Source organism: Carcharodon carcharias, chromosome 2 (genome assembly GCF_017639515.1).
Source record: "Carcharodon carcharias isolate sCarCar2 chromosome 2, sCarCar2.pri, whole genome shotgun sequence".
Classification (NCBI taxonomy): Eukaryota; Metazoa; Chordata; class Chondrichthyes; order Lamniformes; family Lamnidae; genus Carcharodon; species Carcharodon carcharias.
The window spans coordinates 114,100,404-114,122,618 of record NC_054468.1 but is presented as its reverse complement, the minus strand read 5'-3'; the positions used below and the strand labels follow the sequence as shown (position 1 = coordinate 114,122,618).

At 43.3% G+C, this 22,215-nt stretch overlaps 1 protein-coding gene across 5 annotated transcripts in view; it reads right to left on the bottom strand.

The window, feature by feature from the left end:
• Window positions 1–22,215, bottom strand: part of LOC121290931 (1-phosphatidylinositol 4,5-bisphosphate phosphodiesterase beta-1) — an 802,698-nt gene that overhangs the window by 279,431 nt on the left and 501,052 nt on the right. For all 5 annotated transcript variants that reach the window (XR_005945906.1, XR_005945910.1, XM_041211986.1 and 2 more), the window contains 2 exons: window positions 19,969–20,022; window positions 17,716–17,791 (listed from right to left, as the gene is read on the bottom strand). Coding sequence is in view for 3 of the 5 variants with exons in the window: in XM_041211986.1 (XP_041067920.1) it covers window positions 17,716–17,791; window positions 19,969–20,022 (130 nt within the window). In the remaining 2 variants the exon portion in view is untranslated. The remainder of the gene's footprint in view (window positions 1–17,715; window positions 17,792–19,968; window positions 20,023–22,215) is intronic.

Below are 22,215 nucleotides of genomic sequence, written 5' to 3'. Positions count from 1 at the left end.
CTGTTCTTCATAAGAGTGCACAAAATTATAATCATTGACTGAAGAACATACGGATCCAGGTATTAAAGATCAAGGTTTTAAATGAACAATGATTTGGGAGTATAGGCTGGATGTGCAGTCAATGGAGATGGTTTCCCTTTTCCCTGTATAATGTTGTAATGATGGAGAAGTAGATGGGGCTCATGATTGAAAGGAAATTTCAGCAATAACAAGACAGTAGGAGATGGTTCTAAAGACATTGGTGACATCCAGAGTAGCATTTAGCACTGGTTCAATGGGTGTGTTGAACTCTATACTTACACAAGACACCCAAAAATCATTGATGCAACTCAGGCTATAACAATGCTTTTTAAAAAAATTGTTCATGGGATGGGGGCATTGCTGGCTAGGCCAGCATATATTGCCCATCCCTAACTGCCCTTGAGAAGGTGCCCTTAAGAACCTTCTTGCACTGCTGCAGTCCATGTGATGGAGACACACCCACAGTGCTGTTAGGGAGGGAATTCCAGGATTTTGACCCTGTGGCCATGAAGCAACAGTGATATAATTACACGTCAGGATAGTGTGAAGCTTGGGCTGTAACTTGAGCATGGTGTTCCCATGAGTCTGCTGTCCTTTTCCTTCTAGGTGGTAGAGGTCGCAGGTTTAGGAATGTGGTTTCAAAAGGGCCTTGGCGAGTTGCTGCAATGCACCTTGTGGATGGTACTCACTGCTGCGCTTATGGTGGAAGGAGTGATCATCTGAACATGTGCCCTGCATGAGTGGGCTGCAAGGAGTGGTAACAGATGTTGAAGCATCTGAGGATAGTGACAATATGGCTGTTTTTTTTCAGGTCTCCTTCCAATTCCACCACCTCAGAGAGTTTCAGAGCTGGGCTTAAAACCGTAAGAGAATGATGAGACACAGTAGTTCCCTCGGGGACATCTGCTTCCCCGAGGTGATGGTCTTCAAGGCTTCTGGAAGGAATTGTGCCAGCCACTCTCTCCGAACATCACTTGCTAAACTCAAGGGACATCTTTGTGGTAACAACATTTAAAAGCCAGAGCAAGTGGGATAACTGGCATGAAGTGTAGATGCAGTGACAAGAAATAGTTGCAAATAGAGTGTAGGAAATTATTGGCAGCTTTAAGTGAGTTTCATACAGGGAAGTAAAGGTAGTTAAAGTTAGACTGCCAAGTTTGCGTGGATTCCTGGTCTGTCTCTGCTTGAGCCCATTCCTTCTCATTGAGAAGCTGGTGAAAGTTTTCCTCTTTACTGCCAATTGTGTAAGTAAGCTATATTTTGGGGCTTATTCAGTCCATGGTAACTAAACGTAGCTCGCTTCTGTGTCTCCTTATGTCGGTTGTTTGTCGACAGAATGTTCCAGAATGCACAGCAGAAACTAACCAATCACAAATCCTCATTTTCACATTTCTCCAGCAACCAACGTAATGATCTGAGGAAGGCGAGAACGTGTAATTCGATGATGAATAACACAAATCCAGTAGTGCCAAGCGGATTTTTTTGTACATCCATACTTAGCTGCCCAGATACATTCTCTCTCTTTCAGATAAATAACTTAGCAGCCCCCCATCTTTCCCTCACTGGCAATCTACAATTCTCCCCTCCCCGCTCCACAAACCCATGGGCAGGATTCACCTTTCCGTCACATCTAGTGTCAGCCCTCTCTTGCTACCATTGCACAGGTGAACACCAATACAGTCAGACATTTTTAACACAGCCCCAAACCTGATGCCACTTGCTTAACCATACCGCTGGATGTTACTGACTGAAGATTATGCAAATCAGAAGAATAAAAGCAAAGAACTGCAGATGCTGGAAATCCAAAACAAAAATAGAAGCAGAAATACCTGGAAAAACTCAGCAGGTCTGGCAGCATCGGCGGAGAAGAGCACAGTTGACGTTTCGAGTCCTCATGACCCTTCAACAGAATGTCAACTGTGCTCTTCTCCGCCAATGCTGCCAGACCTGCTGAGTTTTTCCAGGTATTTCTGCTTCTGTTTTTGTTTCAAATCAATAGAATGTTGTTTTTTCTGACTTCAAAGAGCACAAACATTCCATTCTGAGTTAACATAATTAGTTCAGTGCTTCTGATGGGAACAAATTGTCCTCCACATTTCTGAAATTTTGTATCCTGTCGCTCGCAATTTAGTGTGTCTGAACATTTTGTTACAACGAGTTTGTGAAGGGATGTGTCATCTCTGTTGGTAATATCTTACAGATGTGCACTAAAGCAACCAGATGATAGCCTCCAGGCTATCTTCATTTATTTTCTCATCAAAATTCCATGGGGTCGTCTCATAATATGGTGTCTTAATATTAAAAGAAATGACAATATTTTGAAGAACCATTTCGCGCAATTGTTTCTTTAATAATGATTGATTGACAGCCATGTCTTCAAAGAAATTAAGGCTGTAAGTTACAAGAATCAGAATTCACTCCTTTTGACGTAGATGCCATTTTTTCATATACTTCTATGATTAACCCTTAGCATCCCTGCATCACCCACCCCCATGAATGCAATGCCACTCAATTTAAGAATAGCTTACATTTCCAGTAGAGAGAACAGTAAAGTTTTTTTTAAGTGTTAGTTGCAGAAATATACGACTGACATACACTAATTAAGTCACACCACAGTCGTAACTGTTTTATTTCATTGAGGGTTATCGCTGAAGATCGACACAATGGGTTGAGCTCATGGCTGCTGTGGTTGTCTGAGCTGTGTATTAATAGTGTGGTAGGGAGGCGGAGTAGGGTGGGGCGAGGATTCAGTTGAATAGTGATAAGGAGATCAGAAGAACTACTGGGATTGGCCGATAACCTGTTGGTGATGGCTGTCACAATACCACAGCACTGTTCTTCAATTGCTTCTGCGTAATAACATCCTGGGCTGATTGTAGAGTCTGATTTTGCTGCAATCAGTTCTGTCAGGCTGTTACCTAATTTCAACCCCTGCACCAATTTCTGCTGAGGCCCGGTGTGGGTGCTAGAATCTTCCAAATCTCTCAAGCGGGTGTTCATGTTACAATAATTGTATTGTTAAGGTTAGGATAAACAGCTGGAGGGTACTGATTGATTTAAGTATCTTGAGCATAATCTTGTCTTTTGTTACAGAGCCCCTTTAAGGAGCTGTCAAGTTCATTTGTTAATTCGCTTATTTTAGTTCCATGGGTTTACTGAAAAGAGCATTAAAACGGACTACTTATGCATTCGGGTGGCCTTGGAGAGAGTGCATGCTGTGTCCACGTTCTGTGACCGGTAAGCACCACAAGGGTTGGAATGCATCATCAGCCCCCAAAGTGTTACTTTAATTTGATAAGTTTCCTTAAGTTTTGATTTTTTGCTACAGTGCCGCGTTAAAGGCTGATTTTTTGATCCTTGGTTAATTTGTTTCGTTTGGATCTCAAAAGAGTTAAAAAAGGAACTGGATTCGGGATATGGTAGCGTAGTAGTTATGTTGCTGGGCTAGTAATCCAGAGACCTGAGCCAGGGTTTTACAGTCAGCGCGTGGGGACAGGCCTGACACGCCAGTGCGTAAAATGACATGCAACGTTTCGTTCAGTGGGCGTGGGCCAGAGTTGGCTGTGCGCCCGCCAATAGGCCTATTAAGGCCATGAACAAAATAATTAATTTCAAGTTTACACTGCCCGTCCAACCTTACAATTGGTGGGCAGGCGAAAAGGCCAAGTGGCCTATACGTTTTTTAGGAAACCTCATCCACGAGCGGGGTTAGGTTTCCTAAAGCGTTTATGAATTAATAAAAAGATCTTCTGAAAAATAAAAACGCAGCCCATCTCAGGTGACACAGATCTTGGTCAATATCCTGGAACTCCTTCTCTAATAGCACTGTGGGTGTACCTATACCACATGGACTGCAGCAGTACAAAAACACAGCTCACCACCGCCTTCTCAAGCTCAATTAACGATAGGTAATGAATACTGGCCCTGTCAGTGTTATTCACATCCCACAAACAAATGAAAAAAATGTCAGTCTTTAGTTATAGTTGTGCCATGTTAGGGTGTGGCCAAGAGTTCTCATGCTCTTCTGGCATCACCCTACTCCCTAATAAAAGTCATGCACTTGGTCAGAAAGAATTAAGGGAGGAAATATAAACTCAATAGCAGAATTTTAAAGTGAATCCTGAAACAGAAAGACCTGGGGTTTTTTGAACAGCAATCTTTGAAGGTGACAACAAATTGATAAAGCTGTTTTAAAAAAAAGCAGATGGGGTCCTGGGTTTTATAAACAGAGGCATGGAGTGCAAAGGCAAGGGAGACACGCTAAAACGTTGCTGGGTAGTACAGAACTTGAATATTGCTGAGAAGAGAGACATGTTGCTGAAGCTTTTCATCTTGCACTCATCAGGACAAACATTTACACTATAGCACCCTTTTCTCCTGTAGTATAAATTGTTGTAATCATTGAAATTTGGCATTCTTGCATTTGTACTAATGAGTACAAGTCGAAAAGCTTCGGCAACAAGTCTCTCTTTTCAGCAATATGTGCTAAACCTTTATAGATCATTGATTAGGCCTCAGCTATAGTCATGGACTGCACAGACGTTCTATGTCCTTATGCACTAGAAGCTGCCATACAAACAATGCACCTGGGACAAGCAACCTTGCATCCCCTTAACCCAGCACACCGAAGGATCATTAATCAGCAGCGTGGAGTCCAAGTCAGGAAGTGTCAGCTGGAATATTAAATTCAATGCCAAATCAGGAACAGAAAGCAAAATAAAGTGAGGGAAAGAAAGATTAGATTAAATGGGGGAGAAGAAGCAAGATAGACAAATTTTATAAAATATATATTTTATATCACCAACAATAATTAATATTTGCAGGAAATATAACTACACTTGAAAATGCTTTTTTCCTTTATTCTTTCATGGGATGTGGGTGTTGCTGGTAAGACCAGCATTTGTTCCCCACCCATAATTGCCCTTGAACTGAATGGCTTGTTAGGCCATTTCAGGGGGCAGTAAAGAGTCAATGACATCACTGAGAGTCTGGAGCCACATGTAGGTCAGACCAGGTAAGGATGGCAGATTTCATTCCTTAAAGAGCAATAATGAACCAGATGGGTTTTTGTAACAATTGATAATAGTTTCATAGCCACCTTACTGAGACTAGCTTTATATTCCAGATTTATTGAATTTAGGTTCCACCAGCTGCCATGGTAGGTTTTGAACCCACATCCCCAGAGCAAATACCTGGGCCTCTGAATTACTAGTCCAGTGGCATTACCAGTACACAACCATCTCCCCAATTTGCAGTGCCAGAGAGGTTGTTTGACAGTAATTATGACTTACTGCACTGTTAAAAGAGTACATAGATTGGGGTGACAAGCTATGACATTTTCTGTTGTATTTATTCCTTATCTATAAGGTGAATACAGTAACTTCATGCCATTCAATGGATTTGATTGGTGAGTTAGATGGTAAGATGCCAATTTTTTGGAGGAGGGCATCTCGGAGAGCATCTTCCTGATTTCCTTGTCTAGCTCCACACCTCTACCATCCAGCTGCTGATGTCCAATTCGCTTAGTGCTGACATAGCCTAAACATTAAATCAAGTGCAAAATCTGGCCTACTGTTTCCAGTGTTGGGCACCGCACTTTAGGAAGCATGTTAAGGCTTTGGAGAGGGGTGGTGGGGGGGGGTAGATTTATGGAATGGTACCAGGCAAGTGGGACTTCAGTTCAGCAGAGAAGGTTAGCTCTTCTCTTTTATTTATTACGAGGGAATTTTTTGTTGCACCTTTTACATTTCCACTGCACATGTTCAGCGCATCCACAAACAACAGATTATTGTCGAACTTGCCTTTGCAAACACCAATCTGATAATTGGTCACTGAAATGGTTCACTTAAGCACTCCATGTTTTACAATGCGTAGGGTCTACCCACAGTATCACATTCTTTGCTCTTTAAAGTTACAAATCCAAAAAGAAGGCATATTTAAAGCACATGACATTGTCTATTTAAAGCTGTGTTAAAGTGCTCACATTTAAGCACCTGTTTCTGAACTACTTTCACTGTGTTTTGTGTGAGATGCAACATAAAGGTTTTGTAAACAAAGACTCTGCTGTCAATTAGAGTGACATGAGTGGTGCATTAGCATTTCAGTGGCGCAGTCCTTTAACTGCTGTTTTTGTGAGAGAAATTGGAACTTGGGAGAGCACTGAAAATGAGATAAAACTAGACTGAAGCAATGCCAGCTAGAAGCACAAGGGAACTCTCAAGTCTGAGCCGAACATTTAGAAAAGGGATGAGTTTGATTAATTGCTAAAAGCAAGGTTTTTCTGACTCAGATTGGACTGGGATGGTTTTTATTTTCTTAAAGCCTTTAATTGTGTCACACCTATGTATTTTGGGGGTTCAGAGTAAAGACTTAAGCCTGCAGGATCTTAGGAATAAGGGTGAAAAAAGGCTAAAGTCTATCAGGTTAGACCTCCCCATTCTGGTACTCAAACGATACAATGCTAATGGAACCGAGTACTAAAGCTAGTTGATTACTGATGATGGTAATCAATCTCCAACAGTTAGCCTATACCTGCCTTCTTGGGTGGACCAAAAAAGATCCCACAACACTGTTGCGAAGAAGAGGGACAATTCTTCCCGTTGTCCTGTCCAATATTTATCCTTCAACTGACATCACTAAAAAAGTACTCTCTAGTCATTATCACATTGCTGTTTGTTGGAGCTTTCTGTGCGCGAATTAGCTAGTGCACCTTGTTCACCACAACAATGACTCCACTTCAAAAGTACTTCTTTGGATGTAAAGTGCTTTGGGACATCCTGAGGAAGTGAAAAGCGCTATATAAATGCAAGTCTTTCTTTCTTACATGATTTGAGGAAAGTTCCCATGGCGACAGGCTTTGGGAATGATTGACATAAAGCCATGCTGTTCTTCCCAGGCACGTTACACTCGCCCATATCATGTCTCAAATTACTCACATCCTGCATCTCAAAATGTCTTTTCCTTGCATCTAATTTGCTTTTGAATGAATCTCTCCTAACTGCTTTTCACTGTCTCAGTGGGGAGCCTGTTCCATGTAGTGCAAAATGTCACTAACAAGGAAGAAATCAAAGAATAGATAAGGTAAATCATGATGAAGTGATTAGTTGACCCCAAGGTTAAGTGCTTAAGGTCTAAAGATTGAAGGGAATTACATTACTATTCATATGATTGAGGACCAATTATCTTATCTTGGTAGAAATTCCTATTCAAGGATCTGGAAGTGTCAGTTATGCTTGCCTAAATGGTTTAACAGAGAGCATTCTTAACTTACATTTAGCCAGCGTGTTGCCCTAGGTGAAGATAATGAAGATATTTCAGAGATACTAAAATAGCCTAGAAAAGGGATACCTACAGCTGGAGGGGGTGGTGGGACGAAATCCTTGGAGAGAACTGACTCCATGGGCTGCATATGTGCGGATGGCTCAGCATCTGGAAGCAAAGTCGGCTGGAAGCCAACTCACTCCACGCAAATCCGATTGGCTGGCAGCACCAGCAGCCCTGGAAGCCCCAAGATCTCATTCATGGGTGCTGCAGGACTGCGACCAGTCTCAAGAAGAAGGCCCATGGATCCCGGAATCAGGTAGGTCCGGAAAACTGGGTGGGGAGCGGTTTGCCAGCTTAGGGAGTGGGGCAGGAGGGTGGGGGTGGATTTTGGAGACTAGGCAGCTAGGAAGAAAGGGGAGGAACTCTCTCTTGGGAGGGCTGCATCCCTTGCTCAAAGGCCACCCCACCCAAAGATAGTAACACCTTTTCTTCCAACCCTTTTGAAAAATGTTCTAAAAAATGGCCTGCCCATTCCCGCCCAACTGTCCATGCCAACCATGTTGTGGTATGGGCAGACTATTATTGGGGGTCAGTTGGATTGTTAACAACCTCAATTAAACCTTGATTATTTATTTAAAAATGGCAGGCAGGCTGCAGATTTTGGTGCCTGCCCACCTACCGTGCTATGGCAGCGAGCTCGGTGATGGGCAGCAAGGTAGTGGGGTGAGCCACCCACCCGCCCTATTTTACATGCCCCCACCATCCCATCCCCCCTCTGCTGAAAAGCCTGTGGGGACAGGTAAAATCCAGCCCCGTTATTCATTCTGCTGACTTACTTCCATCTTCATATTTCTTTCAACTCAATCCAGGGACATATATGCTATATTGTTCTGCAATGAGACAGTGCCTCCTGTTCCTTTACTTGCAGAAGAAGCAGCCTTCTGAGTCAAAAGGTCATGGGTTCAAGTCCCCACCCTGGGCCTTAAGCACAAAAATCCAGGCCAGCACACCACTAATAAGGGAGTGCTGTACCATCAGGGGTGTTGTCTTTTGGATGAGACGTTAAACCTGTCTAATCTCTTAGGTGAGCATAAAAGATCCCATTGCACTATTTTGAAGAAGGGGAGCTCTCCCCAGTGTCCTGGCCAATATTTATCCCTCGGTCAACATCACAAAAACAGTTGGTCATTATCATGTTGTTATTTGTGGGAGCTTTCTGTGCACAAATTATCTGTTGTGCTTCCTACATCACAACAGTGACGACACTCCAAAAGTACTTCATTGGCTGTAAGGCACTTTGTGGCAACCTGTAATCATGAAAGGCGCTATATAAATGCGAGTCTTTCTTTTTGCTTTTAAACAGGAGGCACCAGTGCCAGAGGTGGGCAAGCTCAAGATTTATCTGCCTTGGTGGAAGAGAATAAAGATAGAGCATGCTATGCTTCGATCGGGTAGGGCTTCCCAGCCTGTGGGTCGTGACCCCCTGTGGACAAGATTTTGGGGTTGCGAGCTCAGAGACAGCAATAGCGGCTGTGGCCTCACAGCCCAGCAGCTGAGCTTCCCAACCTCTAGCTCAATAGCTGAAGCTTCCCCCCACCCCTCCCCAGCTCCACAACTCACATCTCCCCCCCACCCCCCACCCCAGCTTTTCACTTTGGGACCAAATTAAACCTGAGGCTTTCAAATGGGGCCACACTGGAAAAACGTTTGGGATGCACTGTGATAGAACCATTGATCTGAACTGAGGAGCGAGTCACTTCTTCACCGAGCAACTCGTACTGAATAGAACTGAGGATTCTGCTGTCCAACTGCGGGCAGCCACAGAACAAGGCTTTGCTGCCCTGCAGACTGCCACTGAACTGCCTTTAGCGTTATTGACATTTGCAGAGGCTACCCTTACGTACCCTACATTACTGAGAATCACTGTACATCAACCGCCACCAGATTTGCAGCATCTTTGCAATGTCCCCACATTGTGAGGTCAGCAAGTTTACACTATGCTTGGAAACACATGGGGAGAAACCATGTTAGAGGGATCCAGGAAACTTGCCGCAACTGTGGAGCAGAGAGATACTCATCTCAGCATGCACACAGGAACCGACTGGCAGCTGTCCCTCAAGTCAACGTTTGACTTTTGCAAGCAACACTCTGTAAGCAAGTGATTGATGAAAGACAGCAAAGCATGACAAACCTGCAATAGTAGAGGTCAGTTCCAACATCCTTATAGAAACATGTGTTTGCAACAAGTGAAGGAGAACTGCCAGTCAATTCAGAGATAGATCGTGATGTTCCTCTAAGGAATTCTTCAGAGCAATGCAGGTAAAAAAAGCTACACTATATTGGTACGTAATGCTCAAGGAGAGAATACCAGACGCACACATAAAAAAAGCAAATATTCTTCTCTAATAATTACTATTGTATTTTTCAGCATAAAGAATTCTAAATATGGTCTTGCACCCAAAAAACATGTATGCAATTTTAGGTAAAATATATTTACATAGTTCTGCACTTGGCTCCTTCATTTGTAAAAGGGGCTCAATATACAGGGGTCTCAAAATAGATCAATGTGTTTTTTATTCTTTCATGGGATGTGAGCATCGTTGGCAAGGGCAGCATTTTTTGCCCATCTTTAATTGTCATTGGACTGAGTGGCTTGCGAGACCATTTCAAGGATAGTTAAGAGGCAGCCACATTGCTGTGGGTCTGGAGTCACATGTAGGCCAGACCAGGTAAGGAGGGCAGATTTCCTCAGAGGATATTTGTGAACCAGGTGGGTTTTTACAACATCAATGATAGCTTCATGGTCACTATTACTATCAAGCCCAGATTTTTATTGAATTTAATTTAATCTCTACTAGCTGCTGTGGTAGGATTTGAACCCATGTGCTGAAAACAATAGCCTAGGCCTACGAGATTGTTAGCCCAGTCCCATTGCCACTTCACCACCATCTCCCCATATTTAATGTTCCTGAGACCCTTAGGGTGCTGGTGAGTATCCTGCAAGGGGGTCATGCGTCATCCCTCATCTTCCATCAGCCACTGCTCTTTGGCAAGCATGCACACTGCTTTTCTTTTAAGTGGGAATATTATGCAGCTTTCTGCATGCTAAAATTCTGCCAAATGTGTCATTAAAGGCACTTTTCCTGTGAGGCCGAAGGATTTTGCAAAGGTGTCGCCAATTGGTGCAAGTAACCCTGGTATTCCAAAATCCAACCTTAGAATCATTGAATGGCACAGCACAGAAGGAGGCCTTTCAGCCCATCGTGCTTCTGCTGGCTCTTTGAAGAAGCTATCCAAATAGGCCAATTCCCCTACCTTTTCCCACCGCCCTGCAAATTTTTCACCTTCAGGTGTTTGCCTAATTTCCTTTTTAATGTTATTGTTGAACCTGCCCTGTCAGGAAGTGCATTCCAGAACATAGCAGCTCGTTTGAATTCTGCCTTTTCTCAGGACTGGTTGGGGAGCTTTTCAATCACCGTGGGTCTTGATGCATGTGTCATGAGCTTCTCCTGGAAAATCAAGCATCAATTTTGCATACTTTGTTTTGGCTAGTGGCAGCACACCTTCTGAACATCGAGGGAGGCACAAACTCCTTCTGTTGGCAAAAGGGATGGCACTGTTTGCAGACACATAATGGGCGATATGCTTGCATTCACTAACCGTTTTGTTCTTGGACATGACACATGTCTTAGATCACTGAGTTTGCCTCTCCAGCTCGGGCTGTGTGCCAATGTTCTACTTGATGTACGTTGGCACATGGGAAAAGTGAGCATCTGGTATCTCCTTGGTTCAGCAGTCAACCACTCAGTGGCTGATATAAACGGAATATCCTGTTGGTCCCTGGCAAGCACTGAGTGTTGTAGCAGTTTAAAGCAGTGGACATTTACATGTCTACTGTTGACCAGATGTTTCTTACCAGTCTGTTCCAGGACTCGGGTTGAATCCCTGACAAGGCACCAGCCTTTTTAAGCATAGTTCCTTTGTGAGGTCCAGCTAGATAGCACAATGACATTTACTCACACTGCATCAGGTGCCAGTAAGAAAGGTAGCTTAGTGGTAGGTTACTGCCTGGACTAATATTCTAGTGAACATGAGTTCAAATCCCACCACAGCAGTTTGATAAATTGAATTTGGTCAAAGAAAAATCTGGAATAAAGATCTGGTGTTCATAAAAGTAGCCAGGAAGTTTTCAAATCATTGTAAAAGCCTAACAAGATTATTGATGTCCTTGTGGGAAGGAATCCTGCCTTCCTTACACATGCTGGCCTATATGTGACTCCAGTCCTATACCAACATAATTTTACTCTTATATAAAAGCAAAATATTGCGGAAATCTGAAACAAAAACAAAAATAAAAGTAGCTGGAAAAACTCAGCAGGTCTGACAGCATCTGCGGAGAGGAAGACAGAGTTAACGTTTCGAGTCCATATGACTCTTCACCGGAACTTCTTCTGATGAAGAGTCATACGGACTCGAAGCGTTAACTGTCTTCCTCTCTGCAGATGCTGTCAGATCTGCTGAGTTTTTCTAGGTATATTTAGTTTTACTCTTAACTGACCTCTGAAGTGGTCACTTATTTGTACCAAACTGCTAAAAAGAATAGGAAGAATGAAACAAAACTGGACCACCCAGCTGAGACACCGATTTCAAATCAGAATATGATAAAGTTGACAGTACAAAGTCCTTCTCACTATCATCTTAGGAACTGGTGCCAAAGTTGGGATGGTGGCCTGACAGACTAGTCAACAACACCCTGGCACAGGTATACTCACAGAATCATATAACATTCCATCAGCCCAGTGAATATCCTGTCTCACTGGCATGTGGCACATAGTCAAGTGGGAGTGAACCTGGGTGTTTTTGACATGGACTTTGGAGCTCTTAAAGTCTCATGCCTTCAGGTCAAAGAGAGTCAGCAGCAGCGTATCATCACAATTTATAACCTCATAACCCAACATATCCCCCACTGTACTGGAGATGACCAATCCTGGTTCAATAAGGAGTGTAGAAGAGTTTACCAGAAACAGACCAAACATACCTGAAAATGAAGTGCAGTTACAACACAGGACTACCTACTATGAAGAGAGTTACACGTTTCACAATGAAAAGATCAGTTCAAAACTCTGAGGCATTGCCACAACCAGTTGGGATTGGTGGCGGACAATGATACAAGTAACCGAAGGAGTTGGGTCCATGAACATCCCCATCCTCAATGATGATGGAGCCCAGCAAGTGCGTGCAAAAGATAATGTTAAAGTGTTTGCACCCACCTTCATCCAGAAAAGCTGAGTAGAAAAGCATCACAACCTCCTCCTAATTTTCCAATGATTGCAGATGTCAATCTTCAGACAAGTAGATTCACTCCACATGATATGAAGAAATGGCTGAATGCACTGGATAGAACAAAGGCTCAGACCCTGACAACATCCTGGCTGAAGATATGCTCCTGAACTAACCGCCCTTCTAACCCAGCTGTTCTTGTACAGATAAAAAAACTGGCATCTACGCGACATTGTGGAAAATTATCCAGATGTGTCCTGTCCACAAAGGCAGGACACATCCAATCTGACCAATTACCACACTATCAGCCTCCTCTCAAGCATCATCAAAGTGATAGATGGATTCATCAACAGTGCTGTCAAATGGCACTAACTCACCAATAACTTACTCACCAACTCAGTTTGAGTTCTGCCAAGACCATTTGGCTCTAGACCTCATTATTTTCTTCATCCAATCATGGACACAGGAGCTGAACTCCACAGATTAGGTGAGAGTGACTGTCCTTGATATTAAGGCTGCAACTGATAGAGTTTGACACCAGGGAGCTCCAGTAAAACTGAATTCTGTGGAGCTCGGGAGATGGTCTCAGTGACTGAAGTCATACCTAGCACAAAGGAAGATAGTTGTGGTTGTTGGAGACTAATTATGTCAGCCTCAGGACATCGCTGATGATTGCACAATGTTCAGCAACATTTGTGACTCCTCCGATACTGAAGCAGTCCATGTCCAAATGCAGCAAGACCTGGGCAATATCCAGGCTTGGGCTGGCAAGTGGCAAATAGCTGTTGTGCCACACAAATGCCAGGCAATGACCATCTCCAACAAGAAAGAGTCTAACCATCTCACCCTGGCATTCAATGGCATTCCCATTGCTGAATCCCCCACTATCAACAACCTGGGGGTTACCATTGACCAGGAACTGAACTGGACCACCATATAAATACTGTGGCTACAAGTGCAGGTCAGAGGCTAGGAATCCTGCAGTGAGTAACTCACCTCCTGATTCCTCAAAGCCTGTCCACCATCCAGAGGGCACAAGTCAGGAGTGTGATGGAATACGCTCCACTTGCCTGGGTGAGTGCAGCTCCAACACTCAAGAAACTTGACACCATTCAGGACAAAGCAGCCTGCTTGATTGGCACCCCATCCACAAACAGTGACTCTCTCCACCACTGACGCACAGCAGCAGCAGTGTGTACCATCTACAAGATGCACTGCAGAAACTCACCATGCCTCCTTAGATAGCACCATCCAAACCAATGACCACTACCATCTAGAAGGACAAGGGCAGCAGATACATGGGAACACCATCACCTGAAAGTTCCCCTCCAAACCACTCAGCATCCTGACTTGGAAATAAATTGCCGTTCCTTCACTGTCGCTGGGTCAAAATCCTGGAACTCCCTCCCTAACAGCACTGTGGGTGTACCTACACCACGTGGACTACAGCAGCTCAAGAAGGCAGCTCACCACCATCTTCTCAAGAGCAACTAGGGCTGGGCAATAAATGCTGGCCTAGCCAACAACACCCACATCCTATAAATGAATAAGAAGACACTTCCTCAGGGTATTACCATACTCCTAATTATCTCTAGCTGTTTTATCAATGGTCATCTATTATAAGGTCAGAAAGATGGCCGTCCACTGATAAAGGTAGTGTTCAGATCCATTTGCAGTTCCTCCGATAATAAAATAGTCTGTGCCCAACTGCAGCAAGACCTGGACAACATCCTAGCTTGAGCTAAAAAGTGGCAAGTAACATTGTCAGGCAATGATCATTTCCAACAAGAGAGAGCTTATCTAACTCTCCCCTTGGTATTCAATGGTATTTCTATCGCTTAGTGTCAAATCGTCAACACCCTGTGAGATACCACTAACCAGCAACTCAACTGGACTATCACATAATTACCATAGTTACTAGAGCAGATCAGAGGCTGAGTATTCTGCTGCAAGTGGGTCACGTCCTGATTCCCTAAAGCCTCTCCGCCACCTAAAGAGCACATGTAGTGGGATAACTGTAAATTCTCCAAACGGGTACATTCAAGAAGTTCGTCACCATCCAAGACAAAGCAGTCCACTTGATCAGCGCCTCATCCACCAGGCTAAACATCCACTCCCTCCACCACTGGCGTACCTACCTGCCGTGTCTACTGTAGCAGAATGTCAGTGCACCTGCAGCAAGTCTGTGGTCTCCACCAGCTAGAAGGACAATGGCAGAAGGCGCATGGGAACACCATTACTAAATTCCCCTGCAAGTTGCACCCTATCCCAACCTGAACATATGTCGCTTTTCCTTCAGCATCACTGGGTCAAAATCGTGGAACTAATCTTGAGGGAAAACCTTCACCACAGGGGCAGCAGCAGTTCAAGAAGTCTTAAGGCAATAAGGGATGGGCAATAAATGTTGGCTTTGCTGGAGACATCCAGACCCCAAGAGTCCATAAATCTTCCCATTGATGGCCTTTAACCTCTCAGGCCATTTTGCCCTGCTACAGCTGCTGTTTCTCCTCCTCCCAAAGATCTGACCCGAAGATAATTAATCCAACAGATGCTGCCCTAAAAATCTCCACGGGCAAAATTTTTAGTTCGGTGGGCGGGCACGCACCTGACCCGCTCGAGCGTAAAGCGACGCACGTTGACGTCGGGCAAGCGTCCGGATGTCAATGCGTCCTTGCACAATATTTCTTTAGGCGGGCGCGCGCCAGAGTTGGGCTGGTTGGCGGGGCAGGCGAAAAGGCCAAGTGACCTTTGCACTTTTTAGGAAATCTCATCCATGGGCGGGATGGGGTTTCCTAAAGCAAATAAAACCGAAATAAAAATTTTTAAATTTAATTAATAACGCGTCCTTGGTCACAGGGCAAAGTCACATGCGGGGACATGTTTTATAATATTTTTAATTACTTTATTTTTTTTAAACTCTTCATCTCGCTGAGGCAGCTCTGTGCCTCAGGGAGATTTTCAAGCGCTCGCTCGCGTACATGCACGAAGTTTGCACTCGCCCCACTCGCACTTCCCCCCCTCTCCCACTGTCCGTAGAAGCAGCACTGAGCACTACCGCTTGCGTTTCACGCTGGGCAGGCCTTACTTGCCTCCCGCCTTGATCATGGGCAGTGGTCGGCTTCCTGACTGCCCCCACCCACCCCCACCAAGCCCGCCCGACGAGGGAGAAATTCTGCTCTATTTTACAAATTTTGCAGGTTTTCTCCTCACCTTTCGAACACTGCCTACTTCCCCTGTGTGTTGACGGGGGTTCCAAATGAAATAAAGGGAACATGATAGAAATTTATTATTCATTGATTCTCTTGGAATCAAGCAGGAAGAAGAAACACAAAAGTTCACACCAGGTCCGTGTGTTAATGCGTATTCCGCCTGTTCAAAGTTAGCCCTCACTCCAATAATTCCAACAAAATGACTAGCGTTTCATGCACAATTAGTGGGTGTGTGAGGTCTGACATTCAGCAAGTTAAACTCAATGATGCTTCAGTAGATCTCATCAACTGCAGCAGTGCCCATGAATTCAACTCTCTCAAGTGAATTGAGCTGGATAATTGTTCCAAACCACATCTCTCAATGCACAACAACGCATTAAATAAAATAGAATTGTACAGGGAAAACAAAGTAATGTTCTTTGAATGATGTGAATTTTGTTTGAATGTGGGCAAAAGTAATGTTTGTATCCCTGTTTGTTATGTCTGTTCGCAAACAATACAACTCAATATGTCTCAATAACTAATGAACGGATTTCAACAAAACTTGGTACGTGGATAGGGCTTGGCCGAAGGAAGAACTGATTAGTTTTTGGTGAAGATGCGGATCCGGATCCAGATCCTGGAATTTTTAAAATTGATCCATTAACATTGGGAGATAGGGCAAATTGAGTTTTTTAAAAAACAATGTTGTGAAATGGTTTATTTACAATGTTGTTGATTGTTTTAGAATGCCGCTGTGGTGGAATATGTCACAGCTGTCAAAATGTGAGCAGAGTTTTCAGAGCAGGTTGTTGGATGTTGATTGACCTGAAGCCTCCCCAGTGAAATGGAAGAAATATTTCTTCTTTCAGCTTTTCATTACAAAGCATCAATCAGGCAGGGTAAAGCCTCCAGGAAGAACTGCATAGTTATAATAACGTTGATTTAACACAGTGTGGCAGAGGTATGTGCTCTACTGGGTGCCCTTTTCACTTGTTTAAATTGTAATCATGAGATTCCCTCTAAATGCAAGGTAATAATTGTTAAGGCATTAATAGTTTTGTAGAGTAATTGAGTTTATCATGTTGGCAAAGGTAGAAAGAAATGGAAATGTTGTTTTGATTTAAAAAATATTGTAGTGCCTACTATCTGCAGATTTCTTCATATAAGTGGGATTCACTTGAAATGAATGCTGAAAGTTATTTAAAAAAACATTGATTCATTTATAATGACAATTTAGTGAGGTAATTTTTCTGTAGCTCTATAGGCACCGAGAAAAATTTATTCTCCAGTGACGGTTTGGTGTTGCAGAGCAGGGGCTGAGTTTTACCAGGCTCCGTGTGGCGGAGATGGAGAAAGGGAAGCTGGTAAAACAGCTGGAAATTTCCCAGCAGTGGGCTCGACTGCCCACACAACAATGGTGGACAGCCAATTTGCAAAGCAATGGCCCCAATTAGGGGCCATTTTACGGGGGCTGCTGGCATTTTGCAAAAGATCCCCCCCACCCCCCGTCATCTGGAGAAGCCACCAGCTTCATGGCGATGGTCTCCCAGGAGGGCCATCAGAGCCAGAGGCTCTATGGCACAAAGAAGGGGGCTGCTAGCACAGCAGGCAGGCCCTGCAACCCCAGCAACATTAGGAGCTCACCTGCCATCCTTAGCCCCCATGAGGAGGTGGCTGCTGTCAAATGGCTGAGCCAGTCCCACTGCTGGCAAATGCAGGGCCTAAGATTCACTTATTATTCCAACTTTGCATTCCCAAAGCTTGTAGCAGAACTCAGTCCAAGATTTCAAGATGAAAAAGAAGCTTCCACTGAAACTAGGCAACAGATGTTGTGCAAAAGACGCTTTTTTTAAAGGAAAGAGATAACGAAGATTTTAATCATTCCGATATGGCGGCCAGCTAGAACGAATAAATAGATCTACAGATGCTCAAAATGAGGTTGGTGGCTCAAGGTGCTTACCCTGCCAGAAGGAAGGCCGCAGGCGTCTAATGCAGTTTCTACACGTTTTCGGTCGGCAGAAAACATCCGGAAAATGCTGCACAGAGAAAGAAAATAAGAAGAAAGCAAGATTGGTGATGCTTAAATTTAAACACGTTAATAATGCATTTTACAGCATTGAGAAACAGAGGACAAGAAAATGCCCTTCGGCTCACCCCACAAACAAACTACTGTTTTATCAAATCCGCCTAACTCACAGAGGGGAGGCTCTACATAAATATCGCATTCATAAATATTCACCAAAGGTTACAAAACAAAGCTCTAGCCTGTCCATCCACCCTTGCCATTCAACCCCGATCTACTACCATCTGGATAGCGAGTGCGATTGCACAGATTCTGAATTTTAAAGGAAGAACGCAAGGACAGGGATGTCAAGAAATAGCTTCAAAATAGAAGAACCTTTGAAGCATGGGCATGCCCTATCCACATTAACGCAATGACTTATGTTATGATGACAACTTTGCCAAACAGCAACCAATCACTGACCAGGAGTCTGTAAAATGAAAAAGAGCACAAGTCACTCTCTAGACCTCCGAGTGTCTGGCTGCACAATAATATCGAAGGAGAAGGCTAGGATTACGTTACCAGCCTCCCCTTTAACCCAGGGTATTGTATGCAGGACTAGGAGTTTTTGTTTTTAAGTAACATAAAAAGGAGGAAACAAAATAATATCTGGAGGACACAAAAATTTTAAGCAGAAAATTGTTTATTTTACTTACATTAACGGTTATCATTTATCCCAGAATTCCAGCACCTATTTAGCTCTTCACAAATTTGCTGAATGCAATATTAGTTCCCCATCAAACGTATTTCCATCTGTCTAGTTAGGTGTAAACTTTTTCCAGGATATGGTTCTCACAGACAGACTGCTCTCCATTATCTTGTCTGAGTGGCAATTTTTTTTCCTTTGTTCTTTAGTGGAATCTGGACATCACTGGTAAAGCCTGCATTTGTTACCCATCCCTAATTGCCCTCAAACGGAGTGCTTTGCTAGGGCAGCATTGCTGTGGGTCTGGAGTCACATGCAGGTCAGGCCAGGTAAGGATGGCAGATTTATTTCTTTAAAGGGCACTAGTGAACCAGATGGGTAAACCACTGCCCCCCCCCCAGCTGACAATCCATGATAGCTTCATGGTCACCATTACTGAGACCAGATTTATTAATTGAGTTTAAATTCCACCTGCTGCCGTGGTGGGATTTGAACACTTGCCACTAGAGTAATAAGCTGGGCCTCTGGGTTACTAGTTCAGTTACATTACCACTCTGTCACTATATCCCCCATTTCTTCATGCATAGGCCTAGCCAATGAATGCCTGGAGGCTAATCAACCAAACCAGTTGCTAAAAGAAACCTGGTCCTATCTCTGTCCACACCCAACAGCAATCATTGAATGACAATTGGGAGCAGGAACACCAGCTGATTCCTCGCTTGCCAAGCCCTGGGATTCTAAGGCCAGGTGTGGTGCTCTCACCCAGTTGGCCTAGTTGAGATGTAGTACAAAGCAACAATCTAACATCGAAACATAGTAAAACTTACGCCACAGGAGGAGGCCATTTGGCTTGTCATGTTGGAACCAGCCAAAAGAGAGCCATCCAGCTCAATCCTACTATCCACTGGGCTATAGTACCTCAAATGCATATCCAAGTGTTTTTTTTTAATGTGATGAGGGTTTCTGTGTCTACCAGCTATTCGGCAGTATGTTCCAGACCCCCATCCAATCTGCGTGATAAGATTACTCCCCAAATTCCCCTCTAATCCTACCAGTTACTTTAAATCTCTGCCCCCTGGTTATTGACCTCTCTGCTAATGGAAATAGGTCCATCCTAGTCACTCTATCTCAACCTCTCATTATTTTATACGCCTCAATTAAATCTCCCCACAGCCTCCGTTGTTCCAAAGAAAACAACCCAGCTGACCCAAGCTTTCCTAGAGTCCTCCATTCCAAGTCACATCCTCATGAATCTCCCCTGTATCCTCTTGAGTGTGATCACATCCTTCCTGCAATTTGACCAGAACTGTACGCGGTAGTCTAGTGCAGCTTGGATCTTACTGCTACCTCTGGCTCAGATTCATAACTGAGCCATTGGCAGAAACCATGGAATATGTGTATATATATAATATATATATATATATGCACACAGGCCTCTGCTACAACAACATCGATATAAATCATTTGATTATGAAATGGTCAGATGGTAATGTGAGAGTACATACTTTTTCACGGGGATCCGGGCATCTTGGTTCATCTGAAGTTTGAGCTTGGTGTACCTATAAAACAGGACAACATTTATTCAATAGAAGGGGTACATTTCCTTGCTGACTATTCCTGCTAAACCTTTCATTCAAACATATATAAAAAATCCAAATATGGCCATGGTACAATTCCAAAAACAATACGGAATGAATTAAGTTGCATTTGCCACTTCCTCCAGTTTTCTATGCAAGTAATAAATTGTGCTATGATTTATATAAAGGGCTCCTGGGAACATTTGCCTGTACAAACATACACTGAATTCAGATATATTGCACACAGAAATTCAGGCTCAGGCACTCAAATGCATGCAGTATTTGTGCAAAAATGATACATTGGAACACACTCATGACTTATTTGGAATATTGCTGTTAGGGAATAGCTTTTGCCCTCTTGATTCGAAATATAACCTGACCTCGTCAGAAAGGTCCTTATTTACAGTAATAGTCCCTCTGACTCAGTCACTGCTGACTTGCTCATTGCTTTCCAGGTCTCAGAGTAACAGCTGCTATTTAAATATGCATAGAAAGGCAATTGCACAGTCTGTGCAGTAGATGGATCTCTATTGAATTAATATTGAAACTAGCTGTTTCACCCAGCAATTCGTCCTGCTGCGTAACTTACAAAGGAACATGCATTACCTAGAAGATAACTATGGAAGGTAAATAATGAGGCTCTGTCACAATCTAACTGTTCACGGGGCCAATAGAGTGCAGCTAAAACATTTTTTGAATATTGTATGAATGCAACAGACTTGAACAGCCTCCTAACTATCTTCATGAATTGTATTTTAGACAGCTCACCAATTTTGACCTTTCCTATTCAGGTTTTCCTGGTTGGTTGGAATGTCTGCGACTATTCTTTTTTTATTTCCTGCACTCCTACTGACTTAGGACATAACAACATAAGAAATAGGAGCATGAATATGCTCCTGGCACAGGAATGGCCTGTCACAGGAAACTGTGACAGAAGCATTCTACAATTGGTCATCTTCCAGAGCGTCTTTGTCAACTTGATTGGTCCAGTCAATATGAAGCTTAAAGTTCCCCACAACCAATCTTTGTTACAAGCTCCAATAATTTCTTATTTAATGCTCTGCCCAATGGCTTAACTGCTGTTAAGTGGCCTATAAGCGACTTCCACCAGCGTTTTCTGTCCCTTGCTACTCCTAACCTCCACCCTTATTGACTATACTTCTGATTTCGTGAACCAAGATCCTTTCTCATCCATCACATTTCTACTTCTCTTTAGCTACGAAGAAGAGTTATACGGACTTGAAACATTAACTCTGTTTCTCTCTCCACCTAGATGCTGTCAGGCCTGCTGAGTTTTTCCAGCACTTTCTGTTTTTATTCCTTTCTCACTAATGTCCTTATGTCATCCTTTATTATCAGGGCTACCCCTCCACCTTTATCATGGGGGAGGTGGGGTATAATGGTCATGTCTACTGGTGTAGTAATCCAGAGGCCCAAGCTAATGCTCTTGGGACATGAGTTCAAATCCCACCACAGTAGATAGTTTGATTAAATTATTTCTACGGTTGTGTAAGTATCCTGGCACCTTTAGATAAACAGGATATGCTGCTGAGTTTCAAAGATCCCTTTTAGTTATATTAAAGTGCATTTCTTGAGTTAATTCTATTGGTAGCTCACAGAACTTATTAATATTCAAATAGTCTTACCATTGCCACTGTCATGTCAATAAGAATCAATTCTACCATAAACAGCTTCTTGAGCTGTTAATTTAGATTTCCAAAATATAATGTATAGTATATAATATACACTTCATTAAACCTCTCAACACTTTTCGACACAGTGAAGCCCCATCATCAAATAGTACCATTGAAATAGAACCATAGAACCATAGAACACTACAACACAGAAAACAGGTCATTCGGCCCTTCTAGTCTGTGCTGAAATATTATTCTGCTAGTCCCATTGACCTGCACCTAGTCCATAACCCTCCAGACCTCTCCCCTCCATGTATCTATCTAATTTATTCTTAAAACTTAAGAGTGAGCCTGCATTTACCACGTCAGATGGTAGCTCGTTCCACACTCTCATCACCCTCTGAGTGAAGAAGTTCCCCCTAAACCTTTCCCCTTTCACCCTAAAGCCATGTCCTCTCGTGTTTATTTCTCCTAATCTAAGTGGAAAGAGCTTACTCGCATTTACTCTGTCTATACCCCTCATAATTTTGTAAACTTCTAT